This window comes from Schistocerca cancellata, chromosome 1, assembly GCF_023864275.1.
Source record: "Schistocerca cancellata isolate TAMUIC-IGC-003103 chromosome 1, iqSchCanc2.1, whole genome shotgun sequence".
NCBI lineage: Eukaryota > Metazoa > Arthropoda > Insecta > Orthoptera > Acrididae > Schistocerca > Schistocerca cancellata.
In genome coordinates, this window is record NC_064626.1 from 942,027,251 (window position 1) to 942,046,541 (window position 19,291).

The 19,291-nt window shown below is 37.3% G+C and overlaps 1 protein-coding gene across 3 annotated transcripts in view; it reads left to right on the forward strand.

Moving 5' to 3' along the window:
- Positions 1–19,291, forward strand: part of LOC126088105 (solute carrier family 12 member 8) — a 189,238-nt gene that overhangs the window by 46,118 nt on the left and 123,829 nt on the right. For all 3 annotated transcript variants that reach the window (XM_049906204.1, XM_049906212.1, XM_049906221.1), the window contains exons 3-5: positions 1,964–2,144; positions 14,225–14,370; positions 14,616–14,850. In XM_049906204.1, the coding sequence (XP_049762161.1) occupies positions 1,964–2,144; positions 14,225–14,370; positions 14,616–14,850 (562 nt within the window). The remainder of the gene's footprint in view (positions 1–1,963; positions 2,145–14,224; positions 14,371–14,615; positions 14,851–19,291) is intronic.

Genomic DNA, 19,291 nt, shown 5'->3' on the forward strand with positions numbered 1-19,291 from the left:
TTAATAGCCCATCAGAAATTAATAAGTTCAGATCTCCGCGAACGGCTACTTCCTATTCTTCTCGACGGTACTCCAATATCATATCAGAAAACAGTTAAGAACTTGGGTGTAACGTTGGATGAGCATCTCAAGTGGGCGGAGAATACAGTCGCAGTGTGCCGAAAGACGTCTGCTTGTCTCTATGCTCTCAAAAAGTTTCGTAACATATTTCCACAGGACTTGAAATGCCAGCTCGTGCAAGCACTCATTCTACCGAACCTCCACTATTGTGATGTGATTCAACAAGACATGAGTAGTGAAAACAAAAGACGGCTAGAACTAACCATGAATGCCTGTGTGCGTTACACCTGCAACATTCGCCGATATGATCTTGTTAGTGCTTCATACTCTGAGCTAGGGTGCCTGTGGCCGGACAAATTGCATGACTACCACACTCTATGTCTACTTCACCGACTCCTCGTCGCGCAAGCACCCCAGTACTTTGCTTCAGAGATTAAAAACCTGTCATGCCATCATAATCGAAACATGAGGTCACTCTTATTTGGTATCCTAACTGTGCCCACTCACAAAACAAAAACTTTTGCAAACTCCTTCTCAGTTGCCACTGTCCGCCTCTGGAACAAACTGCCCCTTACATTGCGCAAAATTCAATCTCCTGCTGCTTTTAAGAATTTAAGAAGAAGTTGAAGCATTTCCTACTATCATCCTCATAACGTTCTCCACAAAATTAATGTACAAGGCCAATCCTCTCATCTGTCAAATAGCAAAGCTAGCGTCTCCTATCTTGCTCCTGAGATGCCTTCCTCTTCATCTATCTCTATTAGCCACGCAATCATCTTTTCCTTTATATTTCCTTAATTATGTTTCATCATGTCTCTCTATTCTTCTCCTCACTTCACCATGAGTCTCCCTCATACTCCCTGCTGCTAGCACTCCTACCTAAAATCTGTCTCTTCAATAATGTCTAATTATAACAGTACTTATGATCTACGAATATAAACTCTATATGTATGTATTTTTCCAGGTGTACCTTTCTAATTGTTTCTTTCACTTTTTGTACTAGATGTAGTTTAACATGCCTACTAAAACATATGAATGTAAAATAAGTAGAATGCCTGGTTAGATGTAAGAGAGGGCCTGTTGGCCCTAATCTTGCCAGGTTAAATAAATCAATAAATAAAAAAAAAAAATAAATAAATAAATACATTGAGCAGCTCAGATTTCTAAGCCAGTTTATGACTGCCCTTGACATTTTGTACCATCATCATCCTCTTCACTAGGGCCTACTCGCCTAATAAGATCAGCATGACATGTTTGATAAGTGTTACTGTTGTGTGCAAATAGCCTGAGATATTGAGCACATTGCTAAGATACAGGTGCATCTTTAAGAAGTGCGTGTTGCAAGGGTTTGTCTTAATCAAACAAACTGACCGTATAACTTTTTATGGTATCAACCCGTTCTTCTCTCCTCACTGTGGAAAGAACTAGCACTTCTGAAAACTAGGAAAGTGTTGTGTACTTCTGTATGGTTTTATTGGTGGTACAAAATATTTTCTCTCATGTCCAACAATTCTGTCACATAATTTTATGGTTTTCTTTAGCGAGTTTGCCTTTTGACACAATTATTATTAACTTTCTGAGTTTCTGATTCCTGTATTGCCCTATACAGACATCTAAAGAAACCTCTGAGTGCCTGTACAATTTTCTCTCATGCTCAAAAGGTTGAGAAACTGCTGTAGTAATTGGTGAACAAAATAATAAAGAAGAAAAATTTTTCTGTTGCTTCATATAAATATGGTCAGTGTCTTCATGCATATGTTCTTCATACTATCAGTGATGTTAATGTACATAAATCATGTAAATCCAAAGTGAGAAAGATATATGAGCCATTTACACAGTATAGGGTATGTATGATAAATGTTAACTAGTGTATTGAATTACTCTTTCATTCCTTGTGTTTCAGGGTGATAAACCATGGTGGAAATCAAACTTTTTCATATCTGAGCCTGTGCTGTTTGGTCAGTGGGATGGAGTTTTCACTTCGTGCCTAATAAATATATTTGGTGTCATTGTATTTTTACGATCAGGATGGATTGTAGCACAAGCTGGCGTTCTGAATGCAGTCCTTATTGTCTTAGCTACTGGTATGTAATCTAATGAATGACCACCCATTCAAAAAATTGATATTTTCATAATGTACAAAGAAAATATATTAAAAGCAATAATGTAAAAGATTAGAAATGCAATCCAATCATTTCAGTCAAGTTGTTACTTGATAATTTGTAATGAACATCATCACCAAAAATGAATTGTGCAAGTCTTTATTGGTATTTGACGCAGTGTCTGACTACAGACTGTTAACAAATGTTTGAGCATATGGAATAGGTTCTCAGAAATATCAGTGGCTGGAAGACTTCTTAAGTAATAGAACCAAGTGCTTTGCTGTATACATCACATCAGAGATGAGGCTACTGTCGGGAACACTCCAGGGAAGCGTGACAGGACTGCTGTTGTTCTCTATATACATAAATGATCTGACAGATAGGATGAACTTAAGTCTGCAGTTTTTTGCTGATGACATTGTATTGTATAGGACAGTTTTGTCATTGAGTGATTGTAGGATGATGCAGGATGACGTACAAGGAGGCAACCGAGCAGTTGGATTTTATGTAATTCTTTGTACTTATGGTACATGAAGTACATGAATGCAAATATCATTCCCAGAGCAGTTTGATGTAACTATCAAAAATTCTCCAGAAAATTGACTTCAAAGATTTTCAAGAAACTTTAATTCACTAAGATTAGGTGATTTTTGTGTCAGGCCGGATGTTTCACACAGTAGCTTTGGAGATTATAATCAGATAATCGACAGAGTGCTGGTTTGGATTTTATTTTTTTGTGCTTTTTATCAGTTCTAATACCTGTATCAATTAAATATAAAATTCATGATATACAGGGTGGACCATTTTAATCCATAATGGAGAATAACACAGGATATAAATGAAATACGGCAAAATGTTTTAGATAAAAGTAGTAGGTGGCAAAGAGATTCATGTGTTATTACTAATGTCCGTGACATTGAATGTGATTTTCAGAGTGATTTGTAGGTTAAAGTTTTATTTATTTATTTATTTTTTTAATGGGAACCCTAATATTTGATTTAAAATTTGAAAAGAGTGGCAAATTTTATGTATAAAACACTGTATTATTCAAGGTTGTGGCAAGGTTCAGTGAAGGTTAAATAAGCAAATATGTTTTTAGTTCTTGTAGTGATTAACTCAGAATAGAGGACGGATACAGCAAAATGCAATGTTAGATACAAATTGGAATGGGATCCAGAGGAATGAGAAATGAGGGTCTCATTTAGTGACTTGTAAATCAATGATCTACATTTTATTTATGTTTGTTCTGTCTTGCAAATGTCAAAATAGCATTTATATGTTGTAATGTTTTATTTTTGCCAATAAACACGTTAATTAAAACTAAAAGTTCGAATCTCTCTTAGCTCTTTCCAAATCCGTCATAAAAAATAGGTGTTTCCATGAAACAAAACTCAGTCTTCGAGTGATGTTTGATAACTAACTTAAAGATCATGGTTGTAGGTAATGATACATGATCCATTACGCCCCTTCCAATTTGTATATAACATTGTATATTGCTGTATCCCTCCTTTGTGCCAGGTTAATCACTACTAGAACTAAAAGCATATTTGCTTATTGAACCTTGCCATGACCTTGAAAAAAGCATCATTTTACATGTAAAATTTGCTGCTCTTTTCAAATCTTCAATCAAATATTAGGGTTCACATCTAAAAAAACTCGTTTTAAGGTCCAAAGCACCTTGAAAATCATGTTCAACGTCACGGCCATTAGTTGCAATGTATGCCCCTGTTTACCACCTACCACTTTTGCTTAAAACATTACTCTGTATCTCACCTCTGTGCTGAGGTATTCCCCATTATGGATTAAAATTTTCCACCCTATATATAATGTGAGAGTTCGATCAACATGTGTGTTATGAATAACCTATATGTGTGCCCTGTAGTCATCATCAAACTTCTGACTGGATGAAATGTTCTTAAATCTTGGTTCAATGTTTACAACATCAGTATTCCTACAACTTGGGGGTTGAAATCAGAATTTATGATACATTGACTATACATTAGACAAGAGATTAGTCATTATCATGTATATTTCTGTGAAGCTGATATTCAGTTCAGAGTCAGATATTCAACCAACTGCACTAAATGCTATTTCAGAAAGATTCAGTATACATTGACATTGTTTCAGTATATCATGTTAGAGTCATTGATAATCCTTGGAGCCAAATTCAGTGCAGGAGTTCTTTGCTGTTCTTTTTATGATGTCAAGCACAGTCCTACAGCTCTCATAACCACACAAAGCCCGTAAGCAATATATCAGACAAATAAATTGAACAACTGCAATAGACTGTGCTCTGTAATAAATTTTCATAGATGATAAAGATAGTTCTAACCCTCGAAATTTTACCGAAACACACAGTTATGTACACATGTTCATTTTTACGTCAAGCTAGTGTGGGATTTTTTTTTTTTTTTTTATTAATCAAATGGCGTTTTTAAATTGGAGTTCTTACCAATAAAACAGCGAAAAATCTCATACCCTCTCACCTGCCACGCCATGTACATGAACAAGCATCAGACTACTTTACCAAATTTAATACTTCAATTATTTACATTACCACTGTTAGCCTGTTATCCAGAATATCTTTTTTTTTAACTTTATGACTTTTCATTACACTAACGTACACCACATTTTTTTTTCCAGACCAGCATAAGGCAATACGTTTTACATACAAAAATTTGTATGTGTGTAAGTTGCTTTATCATCACAGCATGTTGCAAAAGGGACCAAATAGGTAGTTAAGAAAGCAAGTAAAACAGATAGCTTGTCTATCTCATATAGCAATTTGATACGGTATTTGAGAATATGCTTGTCACATTTGTTTTTGAGAGATTTATAATTGTTAAAGTGTTTTGTGCCAGTCTGAAAAATTGTGCATTTAAAACTAATACAATAAATCAGAGTGTTCTTTCCAATCTTATTACAGTATTGACTCATACCCATAGTAGTTAGCAATTAAAAATTACACTACTAGGGTCAGAAACCTTCTAGGACTGCCCTACCTTATGCTTGTCTTGTTATAACAAGTTATATTGAATGGATATAAGGAAGGGTTTGTCGCGATGGAACTTTAGCATATGGACAGAGGGAGGAAAGACCTTGTACCCCAATAGGGGAAGAAAGAAAGGAAAAGGAAGAACTAGGAGTGAAGGTCCTAAGAAAGACAGAAGATAGATGCCCTAAGAAAGACAGAAGATATATGCAAATGGCTGGTATCCTCCCCATCCCCCACCTCGATCTCCCTTCTTGGGGGGGAGGGGGTGGGTACAAGGTACTTCGCTGGTGGCCCAGAGGTGGAATCTTTGTCAATCCTACAGAATAGACACCACCAGCTTCACCCCCTTTAGGCCCATCAAGTGGTTCTTACCTCCTACTATGGAATGGCAACAGAAAGTTTAGTGCAGTTTCCTAGCTTGACTTCTGAAGAGAAACAGAAGAAAAGGAAACTTAAGACTATGGTAACTTACTATGATCATATACCCAATTATTCAAAGGATTCAGAGATAATTGCTCCTTTCTATAAAACTGGAATGATTTCTACTTAACAGCTAAGCACAACTATTTTCCCTTAAAAAATCCATACAACTTGTGTCATTCCATTCCAGCATACCAACGAAAAGACAAGGCACAATATCTTTCTCTAAATAACATACTCAAACTACAGCTTCCTTCTCACAGAAAAGATAGAAGCCCATCCCAGGCATGTTTAGGAGATCCCCTGTAAAACATAATTTCATGATTTAAAAATAACTGAATCAATAAATAAATTCGAGGGTTGACTGAAAAGTAATGCCTTCATCTTTGTAACTCTTCAACAGTTGGCAGCACTGGTATGTGGCAGGTATGGGCTTGTTCCATAGCCTCTTCTCTACAGCTCCAGTTGACCGGAAGCTTTAGCTTTGAACGGTTGTGTTGTTACAGTAAAGTATTGAACCCTGCACAGACGGTCGGTCAATACGATTTAAGCAACGTGCAGTCATTGAATTCTTGATAGCAGAAGGTGTCAGCCCAAAGGAGATTCATCAGAGAATGAAAGCAGTTTATGGTGATTGTGTTGATGTGAGTACTGTGCGTCTTCATTCTCATAACGCGAGAGGAGTTCCTGGCAAATTTCAAGTCTGTGTGCTTTCATTTCAGGAGTCAGCATCCAGGGTACCCATCGTGCACAGATCTTCCGATAGCCAAGCAAAGCAATAATGTGACCCTCATGTTCTTGTGAAATGCCGACTGTTTGCATTTTCTCTTTGAGTGATATGACAATCGGCCTGAATCAGTCTGTCAACATTTTGCTTGTGAAACTGGGTGGATGCTGTCACAGGACGTCCAACTCTTTGTTTGTCATGCAGGTCAGATGTTCCCGCCTCAACATCTTTAAACTTACTTGCCCAATGATGCACAGTACTCACATCAACGCAATCACCATAAACTGCTTTCATTCTCTGATGAATCTCCTTTGGGGTGACACCTTAAGCTGTCAAGAATTCAATGACTGCACGTTACTTAAATCACCTTGACTTAACACTGTAACAACACAATTGTTCAATGCTAAGGCTTCCCACCAACTGGAGCTGTAGAGAAGAGGCTTACAGAACAAGCAAGTACCTGCTGCATACCAATGCTGCCAGCTGTTGAAGAGTTACAAGGGTAGAGGTATTACTTTTCAGTCACCCCTCGTAGTATGAGTGCAAATAGGTCTCGTACACTGATGGTTCTGTAAGGGCTTTATTATGTAAATAGACAGTTCACTCATTCCATGAATCGAGGATCTCAAACTATTTTTGCTTGCTATTAACATTGATATTGGCAAGGTATCAGTCTCAGGGGCTCCAAGACCTTCAAGAATGTTTTAATTTCAAGTCTGAAATTGTATAACAAATGACAAAAAAATTTTGTTTCGTGTTGATATAATTACAAATTAACAATTTTCTGAATTTTTTCCCTTTACGTGTACAGTGAAATTTTTCTTCTTGCCAAATTTAATGAATCTACATCAAAGGGAAGTGCTCTTAGGTTTTAATGAGTGAGTTAGTATCAAAATATATGACATAAATGGCCATATCTGATTGCACTGAATTAGAAACTTCAGGAACTTTGTCCACAAAATTTTTCTGTGCTTACCTTTTACCTATTGTGCATGGTTTTCTTTGAAATACTCACCTCCACAAGTGATACACCACTACCAATGCCATTTCAGCTTCCGGAGCAATCTTGATACACCTCTTGCTGGATCGCGCGAAGCGCTGTCTATGAATTTTCATTTATCTCATCTATCATTGCAAATATCCATCCTTTCAACAGGGTTTTCAACTTTGGAAATACAAAAAGGTCTGCAGGGGCCAGGTCTGGAGAGTACGGAGGAAGAAGCAGCACAGTGATTTCATTTTTTGTGCGACAGTCATGCACCAACAGAGATGAATGTAGAGGGAGCATTATCGTGATGCGCGAGCTGCGAATTGTCTCACAACATTTCAGGTCATTTCCTTCTCACATTTTCTTGCATGCATCACAACACTCCCAAAAGGACCATCAATTAACAGTTCGTCCCTGTGGCACGAATTCATGATGAATTAATCCTTCAAAGTCAAAGAAGACTGTCAGCATGGTTTCGACATTTGGCCTGACCTGACCTTGTGACAAAGCAAGCTGGGATAATTTTAATTCCCCTCTTGTTTTGACATCTGCCTCCTTATAATTTTTTTTTTTCAATTTTAACTAATTGCCATTAACATAAGTGAATATTATCTGCATTTTATAAAAGAGAAAGATTGGCCCTCAGTTTTAAAGAAATGCCTACTGAGATTTCATTATTACAGTATCTATAGTGTCGGAGAACTTCAAGCATATCTCGTCATTTCGTAGTACTTCCCTCTCTCGCTTATTTGCTGATTGATTCTTCCTTATTAGTCTCTTAAACTAGAACTTACTCTTCATCATTACTCAGGTGTGATCTGAATCTACCGTATTTACTCGAATTTAAGCTGCACTCGAATCTAAGCTGCACCTGAAAAATGAGACTCGAAATCAAGGAAAAAAAATTTTTCCCGGATCTAAGCCACTCCTGAAATCTGAGACTCGAAATTCAAGGGGAGAGAAAAGTTTAGGCCGCACCTCCAAATCGAAAAAAAGTTGGTCCATTGTAATATGAGACACAATTTAGGTCGAATGAATGACGATACAGCTATAGTAGTTTGGTTCGAGTCGTAGGCTTAGCAGTTAAGCTTTACCAGGCTATGCGTCAGGCGCTCCGTCCGTATTTATACGGGTACCCTTCCTTTTTCACGTGCTTCGTCTGGTTTGAATTGATTGCTTATTTTTCTTTGACCTGATAAGTGCCGTTCTCTTTGTTATAGGTCTTTACGTCACTCTAAGCGGAAAATGCATTATAGTACTGTGTCATGCATTGTTAGTCGCATTCTGATAATGAGTGTTTACGGCCTGTCGCCGCTCGCGGCATGGCTTGCTTTTGTGCACGCTACTGCTGTTTACTGTTTGTTTTAAAAAAAGAGAGGAATCGTCTCATTAGCGAAACAATGGCAAGAGACTGCTATTTGTTGTTACTTACACTGCTGCTTTTTTTGATAATGATCAACAAAAACCAAATAATAGACTGCGTATGATAGAAGATGTTCTGAACGAGAGTTTAGCGAAAATTTTTCTCCGTTTGAAAGTCGTTGCGGACGCCTCTTTAGTACATTACATTCAGCACAGAAATTAGAGTCATCTTAGATTTAAAAATCTAATCAATTGCCATGTTTCATTTCTGACTGTATCACTATTCGGCTTAAGAATAATACAAATATAAACATGACATGATATGTATATTCTTCTGCATTTGCTGTTGTCTCACTCTAGTTTCGTAGTTTATTAGGCAGACAGAATTTAAATGAGATAGCAGCAAACACGAAAGAATACATGCAAAATGTTTATATTCATATTATTATTATGGTGAAGAGAATACTACATGTGATTCACAATTCATAAAAGTTCCTATTAGCAACCACCTCTTCTCACAGATAGGAAAAAATTCAGAACACAGAGTTGGCCATACTGACAAACATCCCAAACAGTCTTGCCAGTCGGAGTTTCGTAGTACATTGAAATGCTGCTACATTCGAAGATGAACAATACGGAATTTGTATTTACTTCGTTGGATAATGTATAAAAAGGCAGTGGTCGAAACTCAGGGCAGAGAAAGAAAGCTCGTCTTCCACCTTTTTTTTAATTTATTTACTGTCGCAGAGGTTTTGGTGCCAGTATTTATCTTTGTGCCTGCGAAGCACTACATATATTCGACGACAGAAGTCAGTTGTGGTGGCACCTACCAACATTTTCAGAACTTCCGCTTTGCACTTGATTCTAAGCCACAGGCGGTTTTTTGGATTACAAAAACAGGAAAAAAAGTGCGGCTTAGATTCGAGTAAATACGGTATATCTACATCTGGGTATGGCTTACAATCCAGTGTTTCATTTCAGAATCTCTGTCTGACCACAATGCAATCTAACTGAAATCTTCCCCCCGGCCTTGTCCAAGTATATATCTCCATGTCTTGTGATTCTGGAACAGAGTATACGCTATTACTAGCTGAAATTTATTGCAGAACTCAGCTAATCTTTCTCCTCTCTCATTCCTATTACCAAGCCTATGTTATGCAATAACCCTTTTGTCTGTTCCTTCTCCTCAAATGATATTCCTGTCCCACATGACTGTTAGACCTTTACGTACCGAACATCCCATTCAGCATCTTTATGTACTTTCTCTATCGCTTCATCTTCTGGTTGCAATGCTGGCATGTACAGTTGAACTATCATTGTTGGTGTTGGTTTGCTGTTGATTCTCTTGAGGACAGACCTATTACTGAACTGCTCAAAGGAACTCACTCCCCACCCTATCTTCCGATTCATAACAAATTCTACTCCCAATATAACATTTTCAGCTGCTGCTGATACTGTCCAGTACTCATCTCAGCAGAAGTGCTTGTCTTTCTTGCATTTCACTTCACGGACCGCTGCTATATTTAGATCAAACCATAACATTTACTTTTGAGATTTTCTAGCTTCCCAACCATGTTCAGATGTCTGACAGTCCATGCCCCAACTCATTTTGTTGGTTATTCAGTCTTTTTCTCATGGTCATTTTCACCTTGGTAATCCCCTCCCGGAGATGCGATTGGGGGACTAGTTAGAAATATTTTGCCAGGGAGAGATCATCATGACACTTTTTCAGTTACAGGACAAATGTCCTATGGATACATATTATCTGTCTTTAATGCAGGGGTGCATTGCCTTCTGAATCTTCATGCCATTGGTCATTACTGTTTCTGTCACCTTTTAGAGGCAGTTTCACACAACGAGGGCAAGAGAGTGCCCTGAACATCTTTTCACTTCTCCACCTGCTGTGACAAGGCTTTTGCCAGAATGGTAGTGACTTCTTATAGCGGAAGTCTTCAGCCACCATTTCTGATGATTGTTATTCAAAATTTAAGCGGTGGTGAGGTTTGAATCAGGGACTGCGGACTCTTTGATTACCAGTCAAAGACAGTACTATTAGGCCACAAATATGAGTTACAGTCCCAATACGTGAACCGTACCATTACTGTGGCTATTTGCTGGGGGCATCAATAATTTTGACTTGACTGCTCACTGTTGTTTGATAGACCAAATACCACCTGAAATTCACTGAAATTATGGTAACTATCAGCTACTCCCATGCTTCACATATTTTTCAAATTGCTCACACAGTTATCTATTTTTTGTTTTGTTTTTTGGAATGCAATGTTGAGAAAACATGTTTGAATTGGCAATAAAAACAACGGGATACAATGCTCAGGTTGCTCTAAAGTCCTGAAACTTACATGTACCAATACTGGTATGTTTGTTGTTGGACTCAGCATACTGTGACATATCTCTGGTACCGTATTACTTATTTTTTCTTCTAGCATACATTCATCTAAAGCTGGTTTCTGCATTTATTCAGATTTAGCCACCAGGTCCATGCATTGTTCGTGTACACCAGATACCATTTTATGCTGTGAACAATCACTATTTATTGCTGTGATCTCCACTCTGTATTGATTGATTTTACTTTCAACCTGATGAAGTGTAGTTTTATTGTGTATACCATCTTTGTCTTTTGTAGATTGTAATATGTCAACTTCTGATTTGTGCTGGGATTGTTCCATCATCATTTTGTTACATAATTCATTCTGTTTCGCTGCGAACATATCATGAATTCCTTTCATGACTTTTATTATGGTTAATGAATTTGTTTTGCATTCTTTTTGACATGATCCTCCATCCAATTTAATTGCATTTAATACCATTAGTCTGCCATTTAATATCATTATTCATTGCCTTGATAATCTCAAACAAGTGACTTAGTCCAACCATTACCGGTTCATGACTAACTGTTGGTATAGTAACCTTCACTGTTATAAACTGCATACCAGTTTCCCAAATTTGTTACTATCACAATGTATGTTATTTAACAAAATTCACAAATAATTTGCAGAAACATCATTCACAGTTAAATTGTTCTGCATACTTGTGTCTCTTACAGTTACGGTAGTATCTTCAGTGTTAGCGCTCATTGTTAAGGGTAGCATGTGGCCTGTTGTTTCTTAAAGGTACATGTATTCACAGCGTATAATTCACATAGTAGCACTCATTTTTGACATCGTTTTTAGCAAAAACATATGCATTCACCATTTAGTGTAGTTCTGCTGCATTTGCTGTTTCCTAAGATTGTGATGAAGTCATTGTCTGACACACGCATTGCCGGTTGTGATATTCCTCTTTGTTAGTGGTTATTCCTCTCCATGTTCATTATGGATTGTTCCATCATTAGTATTATTTGATAATCGTTTAGATGGAGTTCATTGAGCACAGTAGTTTGAGATGTCACTATTAATTTATTATACCCTATTTCAAAAGGTCTTGTTGAATTATTGTAGCAAAATTATGCCAGAACATTTGAAGGAAGAAGGAAGGAAGATTGGGTTTACCATCCCATCGACATCGAGGTCATTAGAGGAGGAGCATAAGTTTGGTTTTGTGTCGTGGATGGGGAAGGAAATAGGCCCTGCCCCTTTCAAAGGAATCATTCCAACATTTGCCTGGAGCAATTTAGGGAAACCGAAACCTGGATGGCCAGATGCAAGTTTGAACCATTGGCCTCCCTAATGCACTGCACAACTCACTCAGTCACAAGATTCAAATAAAACTTAAACGTCCATGAATGCTTCGGTCTTGGATGACATTCCTATTTATGAATTACTGTTCAGTATTTGTCTGACATGACTCTAACATTCAGTACACTAGTTGGCTTTTTCTTTTAATACTTTATCCAGCAGAATGTTCAAAACTCACCACATCTGTAGACTCCGCATAATGACTGCTGCACTGGCATGAGCAATCATAAAACTCATTATTGATCACAGAGACACTTAACTACACTTTGTTGCATCTCACAGAGGTTGTATTTGTTCTCATATCAATCAAGATGCAGAAATATCAGGTAACTATGGAAAATACAAAAAGATCAATGAATTGTAAGCAGCATTTAAAGTCTACAGTAAGATTATTGGTAAGGGGCTCAAGATAACTGATGTCATTTAATCATGGTTTTAGAAAAGTACAATTCTGTGCTTTCTTGTAGAATCTGAAAGGCTGTAGCCTATTTACAGCTGAAAAAATGAAGTCATCATGTAGGTGCTATCTATATGTCTATATTACCAACTGGTTCATGATTCATGTTGCATGACCCCATTTGCATGTTGCCTATTTAATGGCTAAGGGCAACAAAAATTTGATTTTCAATGTTTCATATGATTATTGTTCAAATTTTAAAATTTAAAATGCTGTTCTTGAGGCAGCATAATTCTTGGCACACAAATACCCAGACTGTATGTATCCATTACTTGAGAATGAGAGCAGTTTGTGAGTTGCAACCAATTTTATTCATAATTTCAAACTGTTAAAAAACTTTTCTTTCTGCAGTGTCCCACAAAATGATAAAAGGAAAAGTTCAACTTATTAAATGTTCACTGTTCATGTAGTTAAATTGCTCAACATGCATGACATTTTAATTTGTTGCTTCTTTAGGACTAATTCTATTCACAATACATTTTGCAGACAGTGTCCACATATACTGTTGAATGTACCAGCAAAATTATGTCACATGTGACACGCAGGGTATATGACATCATAAACATCGAGATGCTTGGAAAACTAATTTTCACTTAAAATGGAGCACTCATCCAGTGTTTCATAATGACAGCACATAGTGACTTGTAACAAATTTTAAACATAATTTCAGAACTTTTCTAAGCTTTTTCTTAGTTACATGCTTAATGTGAAATGTGCAACACATTAACTCATTTGTAAAGTAATTAAAAGTTTGAAGCAGTTTTGTACATGGGAGTTTGATTCTTTACAGAATCAATGGTTTACCGTTAATTTGGTTGTTAAAATACAGTAGTGTAGAAAAAACTGAAACATGATGGCTCCCTAAACAAAGCTAATGCGATATTATCCAATGGGGAAGAAAATCTGATGAGACCACATACAAGATGTACGAGGGAAGAACAAGTAGTAGTTAAGGGACCTCAAATGACGTCTATTCTTTCTTTTTCTTAACATGTGACTGGTAGTTTATCCATACCTGTTAACTTTTAATTTTTTAACTTTATTTTGTCTTATTGACATAACACGCTTTTGATACACAACATCATTGTACTCATAGCATAATTTTTTTTTCTCTTTTGTCTCCTCCTCCTCCTCCCCCCTGCCCCCTCCCCCCCCCCCCCTTCCTCTCTCAATAAAATGTTTGATCCATTTTGGGAAGTTATTTTTCAAATACTCTGCAGTGTGGGATGTGGAAAAGGTAGTTAAACGTAGCTGTTTGCATAATCAGGTAGTTGGGTATGTATTTCTTTATAAGCCCACTTTTAAACTAACTCAGTCATCTCTTCTCTTTAACACATTTTGCTTAGTCTGCAGTGTTGGTTACCCTGTAATTACAGATTTACAGCTATCGGTGTAATCTATTTTATTGTTTGTTCCAGTGGCTGTTGCACTTGTGTCAGTTCTCTCTGCTGTTGGAATTTGTGAACGATGTCGCATGGAAAGTGGTGGAGTGTATTTTCTGGTTGCACATGTCCTTGGTTCACAGTATGGAGGAGCTCTGGGGCTGCTGTATGTCTTTGGCCAGGTTTGTTCATTTCACCAAAATGGTTTTAATATCAATAGTAAGGTGGTGATGGGTAAGTAAACCACACATGTAATTGGTAACCATGTGTAGAAATTGCAAAAAATATATACAGTAGGAAAAAAGAGCACAGTATAACAAAATAAACTGTAAATATAGAGAAGTGAGAGTTTGCTTTTATTCTGTTATACAAATGATCCACTAAATATTATTCATAAAATTACCAACAAATCTTTGTTTTTTTATAGGCAGTGGGATGTGCCTTGAATGTGTTGGGATTTGGTGAATCCATAGCTGGCCTATTTAGTCTGACAGATACACCTTGGGCTACTCGAGGTTTTGCTAGTGCCGCTGTTCTTCTCTTAGGAATCATTAATGTAGCAGGTGTCAAGTGGGTTGTGAAACTACAATTCCTACTACTCATTATTCTTCTCCTCGCTGGTCTGGACTTCGCTGTGGGCAGCTTTGTGCATACAGATGCTGGTGAGTGCAAGTCTCACTTACAGGTGAATTTGTGATAGAAATATCTGTTCTGGAGGAACTTATGCAGTTAAGTGGTTGATTCTCTTACAACTAAAATATATTGAAAACTAATAACTCATTTGTTTTTGTTGCTTTCAACTTTTTTTTTGGCCTCTTGTTTTTCTGTACTTTTCATTATTTTGTATCTGATAAAATTTATTCTGATGAATAGTACAAATTCTACACAAGAACTTATTGAATAATAGTGAACGAACTGAGTTCCGCCATCCCTTGCTCATCTCAATCCTGTCTCTCTTTCTCCTCTTACCTATATCCCTCACTCTATTTACAGTTTCTAGGTAGCTTATTTTAGCCATGTATAGATTTTTGACCAAGACAAACCTAACCAACTGAAGCAGGTATTGGTCTGATGTTACTAGTACCTGAACTGTAAAACCTGTGAATGTTCCTGTTTCTGCAGTTACCATAGTGTGCAGTAATGGAACATTGTGGTCTTAGATGAGAGCATATTTCATTCAACTTCAGGTTGAGTAACCTCCTGAGAAAATGCACTACTTGGACACTCTACCTGCTGTTGGAATCACACTAAACCACTCTCAACTAAATACCACTCCCAACTAAATGAAAGGTTGTGTGATAGAGGTAGCAAATTTGATGTATATCATAACTGTTTTCACAAATGGCCATGCTTCTAAGGGAGGGGGGGGGGGGGGGGGGTGTTAAGAGTGGCAATTACAAGATTATAATAGGATGTTCTGCATGGATATACCAGTTCTTGCATGCTTTTTGTGCTCGCTAGTATGTGGCCCTGGTGCAGTGGCATAGGAATGGACCAAATTATTCCATAGGTTGTTCAGGTGTTGGAAAATCACATTCAGATATTTGAGATGGAATGTGGGTAGGATATTTCTCATCTCAGAACATTATGAAACTAGAAGACAGAACCCGAGCTGAGGATGTGGTGCAGCTTGTTCATTTCGGATGATGCTGTGTGATGAGTGTGGTGCTCCTTTGTGGCTAATATGGAGGTGTGGATGCAGTTCTTGGATTGTGAAAGGCTGTTATGTGTGAGATCTGTTTGCGAACGAGGTTTTAGGGGTACTTCTTATCTATTATGAGCTTCATAAGACACTCAGCATGTTGGTGAACAAATTTCTTATCCCTGCAAAATCTGGAACCGGCAGGTGCAGGTGACAACACGTTACAAGAGAGTCTTATGTTTCAGTATTGGAAAATATGATCAGAACACCAAAATCAACAAAAGGTATGTGAAAGGGTATGATTGTTAATAGACTAACAGCATAACACTAGGTCTAAATTTTATGAAAATTTATATATTCTTGACATGGTCAGTCTGGGGGCAACCTACAATGTATGGTAACAAAACTTCAAAAGCCAAGATCTCTAAAAAAGTGTTTCATTGATGTCCAATTGCGACAGAGCTATGCTGTCATTATCGGATCTTATGCTTGTAAATTTTTTACCACATATTATACATCAGTGTTACAAGTCGCTTCACATTGGATATGTACATATGAAGATCACTACATGTTGGTATTTAAGATTTAAGAGTATTATGTACAGACATAAATACTACTATATTGTGCCAATTACAAGTAGTGTAGGGTGTACATATGCTGTGTGAAGTGACTTGTAACACTAGTGCATAATATGTGGTAAAAGTTCAAAAGCATAATATGCGCCAAAAAATGTAGCTCTGTCGAAACCAGTAATCCAATAAAATGCTTTTTAGCAATCTTGGATTGTGAAGTTTTCTTCAGTTCCCATTTATGAAAATATACAGGACAAAGAAGTACATAATTATTTTTTAGGTTGCTGCAACTGTAATTACAGTAAGGACGTTATAACATACCATGACAGGCTGAAGGGTAAAGTTTGTCTCGTTTGATTATCCACTGCTGATACAGTGACATGGAAGTGAATTTATTAGTATCTCTGATATGCCAGTCATTCATTATCACTTCAGTCTTCTGCTAGTGCCAGGCAAATTTTGGAGATGGCAACTGAATTACCTAAATAGATATAAGAACATGTTCATTCTTGGATGGTTTTGTACATTGCTTTAGGAGCAAACAGTTCAAGGTACTCAATCTTGTTCATTGAATGAATAAACATTCAAATACTTAAGGCCATAAAATGTGTATGTAATAATGTGTATTTAATACAAACCCAAAAAATGCTGCAGACGTTAAAATTATCTGCTTCTTCAGTTTTATATTCCATTGCTGTTAATACTATCAAAAAAGCTGCTTTGAAAATTGATGCTTGAACATAAAACTCACTGTGAGAATATGCGTCATAGATGCCTTAATACCACAATAATTCTTGCTCTTGTCAGTAGTGTCTACAATTCCCAAAGAAAATTGTTTCCAGAGAATACTTGATTGAGGATTTATTGTTGGTTTCCATTTTTGGCTCTACTTGGCTTGGAGCTAATAGTAAATACAGTGATGTGGGAGTATTAAATTGCATTCTCTACTGCTGTTTTACCATGAGTGTGTTGTTCCAAATCACACCCCACTTTCAAAATTAATAACTCCTGTATGAATTTTGTAAAGTTTTACTTTCGTTGCATATATATTGTACTACTTCTGAGAGTATTATCCTATTTATTGCTGTATTTGTTAACACTGAGTAAGTGCAAAGGGGATGTAAAGTGACCATAGGCATGGTAACCTTGTCCAACAAAGCACATAATTCATGTAAACTATTTGCTCATTGTCATAGTGCATACTATTTCTTGTTGCACTTTGTTATTGTGAAATAGTCATTGATGGTGCATATGATACCTCATACACCTGGTCATGAAAGTAGTTAAACATCACATTGTTATTGTGCTACCACTGAGTGAAGTGCCACGATTTTAAGACAATGGACTTGTGTTTGGGAGGATGACTGTTCAAATCTTATCTAGTGATCCAGAAATAGTGTTTGCGTAGTGTCCCTGAATCAATTAAAGTGAATGCTGGGATGGCTGATTTCCTTTCCTGTCTTTTCACAACCTCAGCTTGTGCATTGTCTCGAATGATATCGTCATTGACAGGACATTAAACACTAATATTCCTTCATTCATATTATTATGCTTCAAGTGTTATTCAGTACACTTAATGATTTCATTAAACATGTGCAGTTTCAGAGTAGCCATAGGCATATTTTTACTCATTTAGTCAAATGTCTCCAAAATGAATACTGAACATATTGGATGAATTTTCCATGGAACAAGGAGACACATACAATAGAGAGTCTGGTCAAGAGAAAGAAATACTTATATCTAAAAAGAAAGATGATGAGACTTACCAAACAAAAGCGCTGGCAGGTCGATAGACACACAAACAAACACAAACATACACACAAAATTCAAGCTTTCGCAACCAACGGTTGCCTAATCAGGAAAGAGGGAAGGAGAGGGAAAGACGAAAGGATTTGGGTTTTAAGGGAGAGGGTAAGGAGTCATTCCAATCCCGGGAGCGGAAAGACTTACCTTAGGGGGAAGAAAGGACAGGTATACACTCGCACACACACACATATCCATCCGCATATACACAGACACAAGCAGTGAAATGTCTGCTTGTGTCTGTGTATATGGGGATGGATATGTGTGTGTGTGCGAGTGTATACCTGTCCTTTTTTCCCCCTAAGGTAAGTCTTTCCGTTCCCGGGATTGGAATGACTCCTTACCCTCTCCCTTAAAACCCAAACCCTTTCGTCTTTCCCTCTCCTTCCTTCTTTCCTGATTAGGCAACCGTTGGTTGTGAAAGCTTGAATTTTGTGTGTATGTTTGTGTTTGTTTGTGTGTCTATCGACCTGCCAGCGCTTTTGTTTGATAAGTCTCATCATCTTTCTTTTTAGATATATTTTTCCCACGTGGAATGTTTCCCTCTATTATATTCATATCATTAGAAAGAAATAGTTAATGAGATATATCCACCACTGCAGGTGTGGGAAGCCATTCTTTTGTTCAGTGTTATGCAGGCATTCCAGATTTGCTGGTGGTTGAGGAGGACAGTATCCAGTTATCAAAGTGTGAGTAGCTGTGTTAAACTCTTTTGTTAATAAAAGGACATTCAGTACATACCCCATGTCCTGTGACAACAGTCTGGTGTTGACCGTAGTCCACACAAAAGGAATGGTGATCATGTCAGTACAGCTTGAGAACCCAGGTAGCAGTGCTAGACTGTTGTCCTACACAGCATTACATCAGATGCAACTGCTATTGACTTGGCAGCATGTGCTCATCGCCACACTGCTCAGTTTGTACACTGTATTGCAATCTGCGATCATAGTGCCGGAATCAGTTTTGAGCTGGGGTGGCAGGACTTTGATGTACAAATGGTACTAGATGATCATAAGATGGCTGTCCAATGAATGCCAAATGGATGAATGATGCAAGTTCTGGTTGCTGGATGGGAGCGAATAAATA